At 35.9% G+C, this 18561-nt stretch overlaps 1 protein-coding gene across 6 annotated transcripts in view; it reads left to right on the top strand.

Moving 5' to 3' along the window:
• LOC107602463 (1-phosphatidylinositol 4,5-bisphosphate phosphodiesterase eta-2-like) overlaps positions 1-18561 on the top strand; it is a 63179-nt gene that overhangs the window by 35060 nt on the left and 9558 nt on the right. For 5 of the 6 annotated variants that reach the window (XM_016294965.1, XM_016294964.1, XM_016294966.1 and 2 more), the window contains 16 exons: positions 586-756; positions 3024-3117; positions 3915-4118; positions 4417-4537; positions 6875-7046; positions 9312-9419; positions 10577-10729; positions 11993-12091; positions 12378-12478; positions 12555-12640; positions 13627-13812; positions 14113-14220; positions 14497-14621; positions 16295-16379; positions 17457-17603; positions 17740-17819. In XM_016294965.1, coding sequence (XP_016150451.1) covers positions 586-756; positions 3024-3117; positions 3915-4118; positions 4417-4537; positions 6875-7046; positions 9312-9419; positions 10577-10729; positions 11993-12091; positions 12378-12478; positions 12555-12640; positions 13627-13812; positions 14113-14220; positions 14497-14621; positions 16295-16379; positions 17457-17603; positions 17740-17819 — 2040 coding nt within the window. Of the gene's footprint in view, positions 1-585; positions 757-2848; positions 2902-3023; positions 3118-3914; positions 4119-4416; positions 4538-6874; positions 7047-9311; positions 9420-10576; positions 10730-11992; positions 12092-12377; positions 12479-12554; positions 12641-13626; positions 13813-14112; positions 14221-14496; positions 14622-16294; positions 16380-17456; positions 17604-17739; positions 17820-18561 lie in introns of those variants that run through there. The other variant, XM_016294968.1, reaches the window with a different exon arrangement.

The following is an 18561-nucleotide window of genomic DNA, read 5'->3' as shown; positions in this document are numbered from 1 at the left end:
GTAAATTAGGATTATCACGGTCAAACTTTAAAAAGGACAAAAAGGCACCGAGATTCACAAAGAGCTTCACAAAAGCGGATCAACTTATGTACCAAATTCTGAATCTTCTGAATAGCTTAATGTGAGAACCAAACCATAATTTCAGTTGTTATTCTCTGAAAATCTTCCTTTCACCAGAGTTCCAAAGCAAGTCATATAAGCTACTTTTATGGTTTATTTTTGGTGATTTGACCTGTTTTTTGTAACTGGCAGCCCCTGGACACGTTATGCTTTTATTGTATGGAAAAGAGCAGCGTGAACATTCTGCTAAACTTCTCGTTTTGGGTTCCACGATAGAAAAGCCCTTAAATATCGCAGTGCCTCAATGACACAATGTTTTATGACCCGCTTACCTCAGGGATACAACTAGCCGTATAAAACAATACCACATCTCCCCATTAATGAAAAGTGTAATATCCCAATCCTTAATTTTCCGTGTTATGTTTTGTAAATTCTTAATTGATAATTCAAGGACCTAATTACATTCTTGGAGGTTTTCCATCTCACTGATCTCAATCTCAGTCTTTCTCCATCACTGATCTTTAGGAGGCAGACACTGATGACAACCAGGGCACTTTGGGATTTGAGGAGTTCTGCTCTTTCTATAAGATGATGTCAACGCGGCGCGATCTGTACCTGCTGATGCTCACCTACAGCAACCATAAAGACCACCTGGACACAGATGACCTCAAACGCTTCCTTGAGACTGAACAAAAGGTAATAACGTAGCAGGTACCTCGAAGCATCTGTTGTGTGTGTTGTTTTCATGTCCTCCTTTTTAACTCAAGCACATCATTTGATAGACTTGATGAAAATACAACGCGTCCTTTCTGTGCTAATGTAACCATTTCACCAACATTTCGGAAAGACTGTCCTCACACACATACTCTCAAATCTCCTCTTTCATGGTTTTGAAGAACAGCACAGAATTCAATAAAGCTTTGCTAAGTGGGGCGGCTTAAGCTTTATTTGAATTTTTAGTAGTAGCCTGAAACACTAAGACGACATTAACAGGTCATTCACACTGAAAAATGAAATATACACTTGCAGTGGTTATGAATTTCATAAATGAGTGACCTTGTTTACACATAAATATTGAGATGTGAGTCTAGATTCTCATCTTTTTTGGGGCATATAAAGCTATTTTTGGAAATAATATGCACCTTCAGGAAATGGTGTGCATCTACCTGTGGTCAAATGATTATAAAATTGTGATATGAAGAATTAACACTGTTAATGAGAAAAGAGTTGACCTCATCACACATTATGTGCGAGTAATTTTTTCACATATACTTTATATTCATTCTGAGCTCCGCCATATTTGTCTGCATTGAGAGACTAATGCAGACAAAAATAACACCACAGCTCTTTTTTACGGCTCATTTTTAAGAGGTGATAAAAATGCTCGTGTAAATGTTATGCATCAACTATGCAACATTAACATTGTTTCAGTTTTTATGAATCGTTCATAAAAACATTCAGGAAATTATTGTATGTTTTATTCAGGAAATTATTGTATGTGACATTTATTATGATCATATGCACATATTTTTAAAGATGCCTCCGGACTCTAAACTGATTTGTGATTTAAAATGGAATCACAATGAACTTACTGTCATCTCAAGTTAATTGATATGTTAACAAGTATGAATGTTATTCTGCTGTTCATTAACCTATGTAACCTCATTTGCAAAATCGACTCTAGTGGTAAATTTTCATATTACTTCAAACAGGCAAATACAAAATCCACATGATGTTTGATTCAAGTGCTGTTTCAAGTAAGCAGTCGACAAAAGCTGATGTTTCAGGTGGTCATTAAAATCTCATTAAATGTTTAAATGCATTCATGTACAGCATTATAAAGCACCAGCATGCAGTCACATTGAAATTGAAAACACAAAAAGCCCACCATGAACTATATAAAATGAGAAATTTAGCATTTCAAGCAAATGGTACCACTCAGAGTGAACCTTTCTTGATGATAATACTTCACTCTCGTTGGTCTCAAGTAGTTACCAGCAGAAAAAAAGTGTCCCTCATCAAATCAAAAGAAATCATTAGTTTCTTAAAGGGGTCATAAGATGCCATTTAAATTTTTCCTTTCTCTTTGGAGTGTTACAAGCTCTTGGTGCATAAAGAAGATTTGCATAACGCCGCCCAAATGTTCACGCAAAGAGAGAAGGTGTTATTTTTATTCTCGCTGTAGTATTGTTGCTGCCGCCATGTCGTGGACGAAGCGGAGTCCAGCCCTGGGTCGTCACATGTGGTTGTCGCACGTCCACCAGCCGCGCCGTTCTCAAGCCCGTAGTGTGTGACGCTGTTTCGTTGTGAAAGCAAAACTACTTTGTTTGGTCTTCCAAAAGAGTACATGACTAGAAATCAGTGGTTAAGTTGTATTTACAACACTGTTCCAGAACAGTTCAACCCAAATATTCAGATGTGTGCAGCACATTTTATGAAGGACTGTTTCCTGATCCTGGTAGAGTAGACTACAATGCCGGCTGTTCTGACTCACAGACTGTAAGTACGTTTTTTTTATTTAAAGGATTTGCCACTGATGATTCAAACGCGAGTTTTGGGCAGTGTAGAGTAGCCCTTGTTGTTTGTCATTTCTCCGATCACAAATGCAGACATGGTTTTATGTTTACTGCGATCCGGTATCCACAGCTGGCAGGATCCTGCCACCCCCCGCTGCATTAGCTGGAGGAAAGATCTGACACTGACTGGCATGGATGGGAATCTCATTGACTAATCAGTCCATTTAAACACCAGCTGTTAGGCGTCACAATCGGACTCCAGAGCGGCGATGGGCTAGTTGTGAGAGCATGGCTCCCCATGGTGTTATTTTCACTTATTTCACAAGTAATATGAATAAAACTTAACTTTGATTTAATTTGATGGCTGTATAGTAGCTGTTTTGAATGCATTGTAAGTGTTTGATCATTCACCTGTTTTTCTTTCTTTACTGTTTGTTTGTGTTTCAGATGACAAATGTCTCAAAGGAGCACTGCGTCGAAATTGTGTCCAAGTTTGAGCCTTGTCCTGATAACCAGACCCTGGGTGTCCTGGGTATTGACGGTACGCACTTTTTATTTCTTTTGCCAGTCCTTTCAGTAGGAATCCATTCAATGGACCCTTTTTATGGACTGCGATGATACATTTCAGTCTTCATTTTTGTGAACATCTTCATTTTTTACAAACATTAATGTACATTTATAGCACTCAATGTTGTGTTTTATTACCTTGGCACTCTGCGTGAGTGTTTTTAATACAATGACTGATGTTTTTTAACACTGTACTTCTATACCTCACAGTCTTGTTTCCATTCCTGTCAAAAATTAAATATGTTGCTACCCTGGTGAAGGTCTATTTTTAGTTTAAAACAAATGTTGCTGAAATTATTTAGGAAATAAACATAGACGTCAATAATAAATTGTGCAAAATATCTAGAATATAGAACTATAAAATGTGCATTGATTGTAAAGGATTCCTATTATGGGTCCCTTTTAGGGTCTAATTCCTATTATGGGATTTGTTGTTGAAATTTATTTAACCACACTGTAAAAAAAAGAAAGAAAGAAAAAAACTAACTTAAGTTTATTTGCAGTCCCAATGGCAATTTTAAGTTAATTGCTTTTTTATTAACCACTTTGAATTGAATTGCCAGTGATGAAAATCAAGCCAAAACTGACAGGTTAAATGAATGGAAACAAAGATTACAAATTATGACAGCGTCTTATATTGGTAGATGCTTTGGTTCTCAAGACTTCATGGCATTATTTTTTTTTATTGTGCTTCATCACTGTTATATCAGAGAAGTGTCTGGAAAATATTTATGTCAGGATTTCACAATTGCCTCTAACTGTACCTCACAGGTTTTACGAATTACATGCGCAGTCCTGCTGGGGACATCTTCAACCCTGAGCATTACGAGGTGAACCAGGACATGACGCATCCCCTCAGTAACTACTTCATCGCTTCCTCCCACAACACCTACCTGATGGGCGACCAGCTCATGTCCCAGTCTCGGGTGGATATGTACGCCTGGGTGCTGCAGGCCGGCTGCAGATGTGTGGAAGGTGAGATTGATCTGATTTTCTACTGCTTTTTTGGTGCTTCTTCCTAAGGAAGTGAATCAGTGTGTGTGGATTTCCACATTTTGCAATCCAAAAGATCTTTGAAGTTCTTTGCATGATTTTGATATGCTTTAGATTTGTTTAGAAAAATGTATTTTGTTTGGAGAAATATATATTTTATATGTGTTATAAATATATAATTTATATTATTTTATATTATAAAAATAATATAAATGAACTTTACATTTATTTTATGCATTTTTTTTTTTTTACTTTTTTTTTCTTTAATATCATCCTTTAGTGGATTGCTGGGATGGACAGGACGGTGAACCAATCGTACATCATGGCTACACCCTGACTTCCAAAATCCTCTTTAAAGATGTTATCGAGACCATCAACAAATATGCATTCATCAAAAACCAGTAAGAGACACAGACTATATTGGATATTAACTGATTCAGAAGGTTATTAGACAGTAGATATTAATCGACTGAGCTATAAACAGCTGATTAGTGTCACAAGCCAGATTTCTGAGGGGGTTTTTCAACCTAAGAGTCTCAGATGAGAAGAGGCTATCAATCTGTAACACAACCAATGTGCATAACAATATATGTAACTATTATTATTATTTTATTTTATTTATTTATAATTTTTTTTGAGAAAATACTATATCTATTTATATATTTTATTATTATAATTATTGTGATTAACAAATGCAGGGCTGTGCATGGTTGTTCATGTTGATGGCTTTTTTTCTACTTTAGTAATACAATTTAAATAATTGATCAATTTCTCTATCGGTGAACAAATTACATTAAGGAGATGATTTTAAGAGAAATCACAAGCTAAAACACAATTATATTTTTATTGGATATTTATTGATTGATTGATTGATTTCCATGTTGCATTATATCTAGCTTTGAACACCATGCTTTCAAAGTATCATTTTCACATTGATCTATATCATTGAATATCATGATATGTCATATTAGTGCAACGTTTTTTTTATTTTCTTTGAGGAGTCTTCCAAAGACAATTATTACTCTGCAGCCTGTCTGAGCATTCCTTCAAGTTTCAATCCTGAAGGTTTATGTGTCTGACTGCTGGCAGTGAAGGACAGTCACTTCTAGCCCACAGTCACAATGTCTTTGTAAAATCCCATTCTCTGAGCCTGAAGACAGCGCTGTTGAGGTCCAGGGAGTGTGTGAACGTGTGTGTCCGCATGAACATTTCACACTGAGCATGTTTCCTCCATCACTATGACTTTCAGGTGTTGCTGTTATTAAGCTGATAATCCAATAAAGCCGTACGCTATCAATGGTTCTTGGGTAAACAAAAAGCTATTTTTAGACAATGTCTCACACATATGTCAGATGCGATATGTGTCTATTTGGCTTGCCACTTTAGCTTGTTTAGGTTTAGAAATGGCAATGACAGTAAAAGTGCACATTTACAGCAGTATGTGTCAGTATCCGGAGCTATTTGTTTTCACTTATGGATTATGTATCAAGGTTTCTTGTACCAAAAACAATCTGTGCTTTCCACAAATAGAGTATGAAATATGACCTGAAATCACTGAAAATAATTATTGCTTAACCATTAGAAATATTGTTTTGTCCACCTCAGACAAGGAACAGCTAAATATAATATGAGTTGTTTTATTTTGTATGTTAATGTGCTCTGAAGATTTCTGAATAAGCCACTTTGAACACGTTTTAATTGGAAGCTGCCATTTTAAGCCTTCTGTCTCACAATTTAATGGCATTTTAATTTAAAAGAGACATATTATGCCCCTTTTTACAATATGCAATATAAGTCTCTGGTGTCCCCAGAATGTGTCTGTGAAGTTTCAGCTGAAAATACTCCACAGATCATTTTGAAAATGCCTATTTTGAGTTGAAGCAGAAACACGCTGTTTTTCGGGCCTGTCTTTGATGAGCTGCTGCTCCCCGCCCCCTTTTCCAGAATAGAGCTGCGCCTTTACAGACTTTAAAAACATCTGCTTTTGGTTCTGATTATCATGTCTATCGTGCTGAAATCATGGGTTTTAAACCATATGAGTTTAAACTTCAGATATAAGGTTTTCTGAGCGCACACATCCAAAGCACACGCACAGAAAGTGGCTGTCACAGCATGTGAGTACTAAACTAATTTCTCATTCAAACACAAGTTTACGTTAAAAACACACGAGTTACAAAAACAGTCAGTTATGTCTGTGAAGGTAAACAGCTGGGAAATAAATCGCATGTTTATTTTAGATCTGTGTGGCAGCAGCAATATACAGTAAATAAATCAATAAATCCACTGCTCTCGTCTCCTCTGAGGCTGGGACTCTAAACAGTGTTCTGTGCTCGTCTGTGCAGCCAAAGACAGAACAGTTAGCATGTTTTGCTCAAACTTTTGCCATGGCATTAGAACTGGCTTGTGAAAACACAATAACGGCGCCGTGGGTGTAAACTTACAGATTAAGGGGTGGCAATATTATAATGAGATCCCTTTGCCACGTCACCAAGGGAGCGAAATCAGATGCACTCGTTTTCTCAGAAGCTTGCAGAAAAAGGCTTACCTAAACAAAGTTACTGGGTTAATCTTTTTCACGTTTCCTTGGTTGGTAGATGCACCGGGGACCTGATTCTAGCACTTAAAACCTGGAAAAGTCAGATTTTCATGATATGTCATCTTCTAAGTATTTTTAACAGGTGTTTTAGACTCACTATTATCGTAGATCTGGAAATGGATGTTTTGTACTGTTTCCTCAGGTTTCCGGTGATTCTGTCAATTGAGAATCACTGCAGCGTCCCTCAGCAGAAGAAGATGGCTCAGTATCTGACTGAAGTGTTGGGTGATAAACTGGACATGTCCTCCATCCCTGCCGACCCATCTGGACTTCTGCCTTCACCTGAAGCCCTAAAAGGCAAAATACTCATCAAGGCAAGCATCTAAACGTTTTTATGTCAACACTATGGAGCAAATCTATGGTCATTTTCAGATGATGGTCAGATGTTTTCATGATGTAAATCAGCTTGCATGATGTAATTGCTTGCAGCGCATGCATTGATTTATGAAAGATTATTTGAAGCATTATTTTAGATTAAGATTTCAACCTCTAGATGAGCAAAGTCAAGTTGTAATTATAAACAAATACTGTATAATTAACTAAAAAACTTAAATTAAAAGTACTAGAATAGACTATGTAAAAATAAACTTTAAATTTATTTTACGCAAATTATTATAATTTATTTTTTCAAATAGTTACAATGTAGTAATATGCTCTCAATTCTATAGGTTATTTTATTTGTTACGTATTTTGCTTTCTTTTATGGTTGTTATAGTTTTCGTTTATTGTTTTGGTGCTTGGCGTATTGCTTGTTTTTCTCTGAAAAGTATGCTCAGTTTTTGTGTAATTTGTAACTTTTTTCCAAAGGGTGAGTGAAAACAATTCACAAGATTAATTAGGATATCATGTTATTAACGTTTCAAAATATTTTGTTACTAATATCATATTTTATGCATAATTATTCACACTTTGAGTTTTGTCCTTTTTTGCACAGTTGTTGGTCTTTTTCTATCAGAAAACCTTTTTAGAGCAGCAAAACAGAAGAGTCTTAATGATATAAAATCTATTTGCTGAAGTGCAGCCCTCTCGTGTGCTTTTAATAAAGTGTGAGGGTTGAAAATCATGCCGTAGATGTAGCAGCTGCCTGCTCCGCCATGGCCGTCCCGTGTCTGTCGTGAGGGACCACCAGAGCGCCCACCCCCCCTCCCCGTTGGATGTTGTTTGGCGCGAGGACGCGCCTTCCGGGAGGAGGGAGTAATGTCAGACTCTGTTCCGTGTCTGTGTGTGTTTTCTTCCCCCACGTGCTCCATGTTATGTTTATGCCCTTCTTTGGTCCTTCCCGTTCCTGTCCTTATAGTTATCATTTGTTCCAGGTGTTCCCCGTTCAGTTCCATTTATCCCAGGTGTGTCCAGTTAGTTTCCTGTGTATTTAAAGTGTGTTCTGCCCCTCGTTTCCCGTCCGGTTTTGTTCGTCTCACCCCAGTGCTACGTGTGCTTTCCTGGTGTTCTGTTTAATAAAGTTCTGTGATTATTGGATTCTCCTATGTCTCCGCGTCTCCTCGCTCCAGCACAGTAGGCATGCATGATAATAATTCAACTCACTAAATTTTAAATCTTAAGTTTCATTTCTGTCTTAAATTTGACAATGCGCATTTTAAGTAATGCAAAAGTTACAACCTGCAGTGATAGGTTCTGTACACTTTTTTCAAATACTTAGTTGAATCACTGATGAAGAAAATCAAAAACTCATACAATTAATTGTCATTTTACAGTGTATGTTAATGAAATATAAAAAAGCCAATAATAGCAGAAAACGGGGTCAGACATTGTTTGACTGATGAACCACTATTGATTAATCCATTTCTGTATCTGGCTGCATCTATCTACCGCTGGCCTCTTTCTTTTAAAGTCCCTGTCAGTGTCAGCACTGCATTTCTGTAGTCAGTACATGAGAGTGCTCTTCTGTGCCAGTCAATCAGAGCATTTACTGATAAAGCAGCTTAAGTGGCGATGGGTCCCCTGGGTTATAATTGTCTTGTAAGATGCTGTTACTGCTAGAAGACCCTGGACCAAAAACATTCCCTATTCAAATATGCAAATGAAGACACAAATGCTTTGAGCATTTTTACAGTGAGAAAGCTCAGTACTCAAGGGGACGATAGTGTTTCCTTCAAATGCCTATGCCAGTAGACCAGACATGCTCTTATTCAGGCAGCTGCTATAAATATGTTTATAAAAACTAACTTGCTCAGCAAGATTTTCTGACTATAGAAACTGACTATAGAATAAGACGATTTACACTAAAGGCTGCTATAGCGCCCCTTGTTGAAGAACTGAGAAAACAATGTGATGAGAATTGGTTGCTGAAAATATTTGCGTTCAAGCATTTGTGCGTAGATGTTAGTCACCTGGGTTGTTAGGATTTGTCACCTTAAGACACCAACTCTTCAAATAACTTTCAGTATGAATGGCTTTTTACACTGGAATCCAGTTCTTTTCCTGTTTGGACACAGACTATTTTTGTTTGTGTTGTCATATTATAGTTTACCGCAGAGTTTACACCGAACTAGTGTTAGATATAAGTGAAAACACATTTCACAAATCTTGTATTGACATATTTTCTGTATGTTTGTTTATAGGGTAAAAAACTGCCCCCAAATATAGACGAGGATGCAGAGGAGGGGGACGTGTCTGATGAAGACAGTGCTGATGAGATGGAGGACGACTGTAAGCTGATGAATGGAGATGTAAGTATTGCTAGATGGTGTGGCGCATTTTAAATTCTTTTTTAAATTCTTTTTTTTTATTTAAATTGAAAAAAAGTAGCTAATGTCCATTCAACACTGGAAATAGAAGATCGAAAATCAAGTGCATTGCATTATGGGATACACTATTATTACATGCAGTCCACTCTGTTGTATACTGCACATCATACAGAATATAATATATTAGGAAGAAAACGTAAGAAGAGTATGTTAGTATTCTGAACAGCTCAACAGTTGGTGGAGGAGAGATTTAATATTGTCATGAAAATAATGTTGCAATGCAAATACCTTAACAGTCTTACAATTAGTCTTCATTTTCTTAATGCAAAATATATTTAGTTATTGTTGTTTAATTATTAATATTTTTTGACCCACTTTATATTAAGTGGCCTTAAAAACTATGTACTTGCATTTAAATTAATCATTTGGTACAATGCACTTATTGTGTACATGTTTTTACATTGTACTTATTAAAAAAAATACCTGCATGTAATTACTTCTGTAATTAATTTCTGTAATTACATTTATAATTACACCGTTGACCCATCCCTTACACCTTAACCCACCCTTAAACCTACCCATACCACCAAACCTGTCCCTAACTTTACCCGTATCCCACCTCAATAGCAGCAAAAGTGTTTTGCAATACAATATGAACACAATAAGTACATAGTAGTTAAGGCCACTTAATATAAAGTGAGACTATATTGTTTTATTTACTGCTGAAATATCACCTGGATATGTTCTTGAAAGTTTAATGAGATTCACCCTATAATCTTCAATTCTTCAAGTCCTTCCACATCTGTCATGTTCTTTTAGCACGAGATTTCATTCGTACTCTATGCACAAAGCTCTTAGTGAAATCTCAAAGACTCATGCATTTTGGATGAAAGCTCCTCTCTCTTAAGTGCCCTAATGTAAAAATAAAAGATGGCATTTTGGCAAGTGAATATTTGTCATGATTTTTTCTCTGCATGTAAAATTAGGTCAAGGACTTGAGTTGAACTTACCTAGATATGTTGATGAATGGTTTTGACCTTCTTGTTCTCTGCAGATGTTATTACAATGCTAATTTTAAGACCATCAGTTCACCCGTGAGGTCCATTCGAATACACTTCTCTCTCTGTCTCCCTTTCCAGACGTCTATGAACAGGAAGCAGGCGGAAAATGTTGCCAAGAAAAAATTAGATAACCTCATGAAGGAGTCAAAGATTCGTGACCGGGAAGATCCGGACAGTTTTACCATCGCAGCCCTGCCGCCGGCGGGAAAACATGACAAATCACCGCTGAAGGTTAATATGCTGTACTTTACCCACAGCACCTGTACATACATGTCACTCCTTCCTTGCCAGGAGAGGAAATGTTACTGCATTTACTGACAAATTTACCTCATTCACTTTCGCTTGCATTGCGTTCTAGTTTTGTTCTATGTTAATGCATTTAGATCAATGAAGTTTGTTTACTGTTGAATTAATCACTATTTTATACACTTATTAGTTGATGATTTTTAACACAACTTTTCACAGTAATTACCATGATAATCATATAAAAATACCGTATTTATTACAGTCTTACTGTATTATTCTCTTACCTTTCACTCATTTAAAGCAAGTGCTCTAACTAGGTTAGTTTTGCTCTTGTACAGATGTGTGTAGTGTGCTTATTTAAGGACTGGCTCGAGGCTGATTCAGATAAGACACAGGATTGCACACAGAGGTTTTTTCACAGCAGGCGCCACACCACTGTCCTTGACAGCCCACAGAGATACAGGCGAACATGCATAAGGCCCATATGCAACACATTTTTGCATTTTTCCCTTGATGTCCACCCTCTCCTTGACACCTAGAATTAAACCGTCTGTATCATGTACCCTTAAAACTAAGTCCCATTTACTGCATATTTTGAATTAATTTGTTGCTACTGCCACCTAGTGACTCTTGTGAGTTATATTTGCTAGGCAAAAACTTTGCTGACAAATCATGTTCAAATGTGAAAATGTGATGCAACAGGCTTTTGAGGAATGTTTATTTGTTCATCTCAATCTCTCAATCAATCTACAGAGCTTTGATCACAAAACTAGCATTTAAATATCGTCTTTCTGAGACATATTATTGGCAGATATAGAGTGACGACTGATATTTATATGTATTGTACTGTTATACTTGTGAAACAAGCTCTCATCGATTTACATTCCAAGCTATCAGAATTTCACTGTACTGTTCGGCCATATAAATATCAACTGCAACAAACTGCATATTTTTGCTCAGTTTGGGCCTCTGAATAAAATTGTTGTTGTTTTTTTTACTCTTCGAGTCTGAGCTCAAGTCTGAACCATAAAAGCCTGATGTAACAAATATGATACTCAACAACAACAAAAAACATACAAACTTAATTTTTTTTTTTTTTAAGATTTGATTTTCAGTTCCATTTAAAAAATGTGGATTTGATGATTGACTATTTTACATTTACTGTCATGATAATGTATTATATTTGGTATATTTAGTGTATATATTCCTGTCCATATTTTCACTGCAATGCATCTTTTTTTAATACAGGGAAAAGCAGAAGACAGCACTGACACTGGAGACGAGGGCAATATTGGTGGCAACAAACGTCTGGCTAGATCTTTCATGGGGAGCTTCTCCAAACGCAAGGTAGTTTTACATATAGATCAATGTGCATATGCACCCATACTAAACCAAACAATGTTTCCTTCCATAACAACATACTGCACACACTGAAAAATGCATCTGTCTTCTGCATACATCAATTATTCATACTGAATGAATGATTAATAGAAATAATCAAATGTGTATACGGCTCTCTGCAATACTACATTCAGCTGTGTAATAAATTCAGGGTTTATAATGACCAGCTGACTGTATCTTATATGTGACATGCTGACTTAATTAACACCTCAACTCCATCTGTTCACTGTAGAAAAAGACAAGTAAACTGAGGAAATCCTCCAGTTTTGAGGACACGGACACGGATCAGGAGAGCTCGAGCGGGGCGTCTAAAGCACCAGTGCATCACAGCAGGTACTGTTAGAATCCCTCATGGTGTTTGGACTTTTTAATATATTTTATGTTTCATTTTTGATGTCTGTTTTAACAGAAAGAAAAAAACAATGAAGTTGTCAAGAGCACTTTCTGATCTGGTATACACAAAATCTGTGGGCACACCAGACTTTGATGCACAAGGTGAGAAGAACAGAAAACATATGTGAAAATCTCAAACTTCCTGTGACATTCAGAATTACAAAGTTGATGAAAAATGTATTTATTTAGGCTCTCAGAGTGCGGCTTCATGGAGGGCCACTTGCAGAATCAATTAGAAATGTTTAATTTATTTTATTATTAATGGTTGTATATTAAAATTCAGTTTAAATATACGTTACACTGAAAAACATTTGGAGTAGGATTTACTTGGACACAGTTTTCAAAGAAACAGCAAGTATCTAAGCAAGTCTAATAACATAGAATTTATAATTTTATAATACATAAAATGTACTACAATAATAGTTATATATATGTGACCTTGGACCACAAAACCAGTCATAAGGGTCAATTTTTTTAATGCATCATCTGAAAGCTGAATAAATAAGCTTTCCATTGATGTATGATTTGTTAGGATATGGCAATATTTGGCTGAGATACAACTATTTGAAAATCTGGAATCTGAGGGAGCAAAAAAATCTAAATATTGAGAAAATCGCCTTTAAAGTTGTCCAAATGAAGTTCTTAGCAATGTATATTACTAATCAAATATTAAGTTTCGATGTGTTTACGGTAGGAAATTTACTAAATATCTTCATGGAACATGATCTTTACTTAATATATTAATGATTTTTGGAATAAAAGAAAAATCAATCATTTTGACCCATACAATGTTATTTTTTTTGTCTATTGCTACAAATATACCCCAGCGACTTAAGGTTTTGTGCTCCAGGGTCACACATATATATATATATATATATGTCTGTATTGTTTTTATTTGTAAAGCGATTATTTATTTACAGTTTACATTTTTCAAATTAATAAACTGCTCCTTCATATTTTTAAATGGCACTCTTTCTCTATGTGGTCCCAGCTGATCAGTTCTGATCAGTTTGAATGATCGCGGTCCGGTCAGTATATGTCAGTGTATGTTGTCACATCTAATGCTTGTGTGTTGGGCTGTGTTGCAGTGGGCAGCAGCGGTTGGCAGGTGTCATCGATGAGCGAGACCAAAGCCCATCAGTTAATGCAGCAGAAGCCGGTGCAGTTCATGCTATTCAACCAGCACCAGCTCTCGCGTATCTACCCCTCCCCGTACCGCGTGGACTCCAGCAACTTCAACCCACAGCCCTTCTGGAGCGCCGGCTGCCATCTGGGTATGCCAGTCCACCCACAAACAAATATTTCTGTTTAATGGAGAAACCAAGAAAAAACAGTATGTCTGAAACATACTGGGAACCTGCTGCTCACTGCTACACTGTGGTGTTTTAATAAATATGAAAATGGTCAGTTCTTGGGAGACACTACTGGATTTATAAGAATTTTTCTAATAATGAAAAGAGTAAATTTTTGTTATGATTTCAGTTGATTAAATTGACATATACCTAACATCAGACATATTCTTGTAAAATGTAATCCTTTAATAGTCAGTTAATATTGATGGCTTTTTTATGCAGTGGCTTTGAACTACCAGACAGAGGGCAGAGTGCTGCAGCTCAACAGAGCCAAATTTTATTGCAACGGCAACTGTGGTTACATCCTGAAACCTGCCTGTATGTGTGAAGGTGAGTTTCTACATTACTAGTTTGCTGGGGTTTTTTTTTTTTTTTTTTTCAATGATAATATCAACAAATTGCATGCATTATAATAGAAGATTCCAGTACAAAACAATGTAATTTATCAAAGAAAACAAAATACAGTGGACAACAATGAATTTAGGGAGAATTTAATAGATCAAGTCGAAATCAAAGTCAGAGTGTGTAAATCTAAGAATTAGCATTATATTATGAAGTTATGATATGATTATGGAATTGTAAGTACATAATTCTTTGTTCTTGCAGGTTCCTTTAATCCAGTGGCCGAGGATCCTTTACCAGGTCGGTTGAAAAAACAATTGGTTCTTAAGATCATCAGTGGCCAGCAATTACCCAAGCCTAAAGACTCAATGCTGGGTGACCGAGGAGAGGTAAATCAAAACATAGAACATAGAAAATGAGTGTCATGATTATAGTAGAACATTTCCAATCCCATTATAATCACTAAAGCTGTCACTCACTGCGCGGGTTTACCCTGATTTCACTGAGCCTGTGGATCAGATCGATTGATTTCCACCTCGATTTAAATCCCATATACGTTGCAAGCAAGCAACATATCATAACTCCAGAATTATTCTGAATCACGCTGCTTTTCATTTTAGTTCTGAACCTTATTTTGATTGTCAGGTCTCTTAAGCTCACACTACAGTGGTGAAACATAAAACATGCATCAGATTCCTTAATGAAGTTATGATATGATTATGGAATTGTAAGTACAGAATTCTTTGTTCTTGCAGGTTCCTTTAATCCAGTGGCCGAGGATCCTTTACCAGGTCGGTTGAAAAAACAATTGGTTCTTAAGATCATCAGTGGCCAGCAATTACCCAAGCCTAAAGACTCAATGCTGGGTGACCGAGGAGAGGTAAATCAAAACATAGAACATAGAAAATGAGTGTCATGATTATAGTAGAACATTTCCAATCCCATTATAATCACTAAAGCTGTCACTCACTGCGCGGGTTTACCCTGATTTCACTGAGCCTGTGGATCAGATCGATTGATTTCCACCTCGATTTAAATCCCATATACGTTGCAAGCAAGCAACATATCATAACTCCAGAATTATTCTGAATCACGCTGCTTTTCATTTTAGTTCTGAAGCTTATTTTGATTGACAGGTCTCTTAAGCTCACACTACAGTGGTGAAACATAAAACATGCATCAGATTCCTTCAAGTTTTCAGTAACACTTTAGTATAGGGACCAATTCTCACTATTAACAAGTTGCTTATTAGCATGCCTATTATTAATATATTGGATGTTTATTAGTACTTGTAAAGCACATATTCTGCATGACCGTATTCTACATCCCTAATCCTACCCAATACCTAAACTTAACAACTACCTTACTAAGTATTAATAAGCAGCAAATTAGGAGTTTGAGACAAAATTCGTAATTAATGATTTGTTAATAGTGAGAACTGAACCTTAAAATTGTGTTACCGAGTTTTCTCATTATGACTGATTCTGATAGGACTAATTTAAATGCCTCTGATTCTTCCTTGCAATTCATGCACAGCATGGAAATATATTTTAAATTTGGTTACAATGCATTTAACTTCCATAATGTGAAGTATTTCTGAGTTAAACTGAATAATGAAGTGGGACTTCATTTTATCAATTTATTCATTTTATTTAGGGTTTGAAAGGATTGTGAAGAGTAAGCTATGATATCCAAAAAAGATAAAAAGACTGTTTTTTTTCATTAGAATAATGTGCAATGATGATTCATGCACAATAAGACTTGTAACATTTATTAAGAAAGTAAATGCAGTTAATTTTTAAACAGCCTGCATGTAATCAGACCTTCTCACAATCTGATAATAAAGCATGAAATCAGTTACTGAAAATGAACAATCATTGGACCATAGCAAATCATCATAAAGCCAAAGTAATAACAGTATACAAATCACTACTTAAGGACACAGAATTATATTTCTTTTAAGACTTTTATCGCAAGATGTTTAAAAGGGTATTGTAACCACAGTTCCATAGTTTGTTTTTGTATAGTTTTAAAGCTCTTTCAAATGTGTTTTTTACTTTAGATAATTGACCCATTTGTGGAAGTGGAAATTATCGGTCTACCAGTGGATTGCTGCAAAGAGCAAACCAGGGTGGTTGATGACAATGGTGAGAGAGCAATGTCCCATGACAGATTTTATATTATGCACACAAACAACAACACAGCTTGCCATTTAACCTGTAATTGATGGGGATTGGTCATTAAAGTATCTTTAAACTGTGAGACCATTCTTTGGAGTGTTCATGTGTGTTTGTTTGGAAGAGGTGCAGTAAATTTATGCATGATACGTGCACTAGATCTAACCTCATATTGCATCTATGCCACCAAACAATTCAATAATTCATGAACTTGAATTACATTTACATTTGCATTTATCTTCTTTGTAGGCTTTTTCTTACTAAAGCGACTCACAGGTGCATGTAGTGTGGCATTGAGGTAGCTAAAGATAAAAAAAGGAAAGTCACACAGATTTGAAGTGTCATCAAATGTTATTTGAAAAGTGGAGGCTAGATTCAGTCAGTAATAATGGTCATAATGGAACTTGACACATGTAGGGTACCAACATTTTTTGGATACTGTCAAATGCAGACTATCGAGGAATGTGTAGATGCAATCTTGTAAAGAGATAACCCTGAGAGAGTGTCTAGGTGAAATAGAGGTTTTGGAAATGGGCTCATTTTCAGTATGTTTTGAAACATGAAGTGGATGTAATGGCGATAATTTTGGAGAGGATTTGTGAGGAGCCGCTCATTCTTGTATGGGTTGATTTCATAGTGACACCAGATGAAAAGGGAACAACATTGGCCCACGGATAGAGCCCTGTGGGACCACAGAAGCTATAGGGTACAGGATATTGAAACTGATCTTTGTCAGCTTACATGTTAGAACTTTTTTGTCCAAGAAGGACTCTAGAGCTGCTGTCAAATACAATGGACAAGTCCAAGATAATAGCATTTGGGTGTAAAGGGACTCTGGCAGGTTTAAGTTATTCAGTCTCTCTGATGCAATCTATTTCAGTTAAGTGGCCTATTTTGTCTGGTTTGTCAAGGTCAAGCAGGTAATTTTGTTGGAGTGAAAATGGCAGGTGAATATGAATATTCTGATACCTCCAATCCTTCCTTTCCATTATTTCTGCATAAATGTATCCTATTTTATATTCCCCCTCCTCTATCTTTCTCTTTCAGGATTCAATCCTATGTGGGAGGAAACGCTCGTCTTCACTCTTCACATGCCAGAGATTGCTCTTATACGCTTCCTGGTTTGGGATCATGACCCAATTGGCCAAGAGTTTATTGGCCAGAGGACCATTGCCTTTAACAGCATGATTCCTGGTACCAACTTTCATCTAGATACTACACTTATTTTTATATTAGAAAAAGTATTGTGTGATATATCAGGCATTTGGAATATATGGTTTTTCAAATGTTGAGTGCATCCTTAATCAATATGCGTATATTTGATTGTAAGGCTACCGGCATGTGTATTTGGAAGGCATGGAGGAAGCTTCCATCTTTGTTCATGTTGCAGTGAATGACATCACCAGTAAGGTGAGCACTTCGTGTGGTTCTTCGCAGAAAGAAAAATGTTGGTGCTATTGTGCGCAGAGAGCTGTATCTGGCATTGTTAATCTGAAAATGACAGTGTTCTCAAAATTCCTAATATTGTACAGTAAAAAAATATGCTGTTTAAATATAATTTGTTGTAGGCTGTCACAGAAGGCTCTTAGCACAGCTACACTTCATCAAAGAAATTGTTGATACGTTAAAGATATCCTCCCTTCTATTTCTTGCCAACTAATTTAAAGCCTTAATTTTATCAGTTTTTTTTTCTCCAGTTATTTATACTCGTATGTAGCAATTTCCACAAATATAGTATGAAATAGGACCTGAAACCAGTCATTTTCTTTTTCTTTTTCAACAAATGAACAGTAAAATGCTTCACTTGTTGATCATCAACATCAGGATGTCAAAATAAATTAGTTAAATTATATTTTATAATTATAATAAATTATATGAACTGTTTTATTTTAAATTAATTTCATATATGGTTTGCAACAGGTCTGAATAAAATCCTGATTTATGTGATTCTATTCTGTTTTAGCAATGAATATTAAATAACAGCATAAACATTACATTTTTAAATTTATCAAATTAAAAAATTAAATGTAATCTTTTGCATGTGTAACATAATTGCAGATTCACACTAAGTTCTTATATCAGTCAGTCGAAGCTGGCTAATTTGGGACTACATAATTTTATATATATATATATATATATATATATATATATA

The sequence above is a fragment of the Sinocyclocheilus grahami genome, unplaced genomic scaffold, assembly GCF_001515645.1.
Source record: "Sinocyclocheilus grahami isolate Dianchi unplaced genomic scaffold, SAMN03320097.WGS_v1.1 scaffold327.1, whole genome shotgun sequence".
Lineage (NCBI taxonomy): Eukaryota > Metazoa > Chordata > Actinopteri > Cypriniformes > Cyprinidae > Sinocyclocheilus > Sinocyclocheilus grahami.
This window is presented reverse-complemented; position numbering and strand designations above follow the sequence as displayed.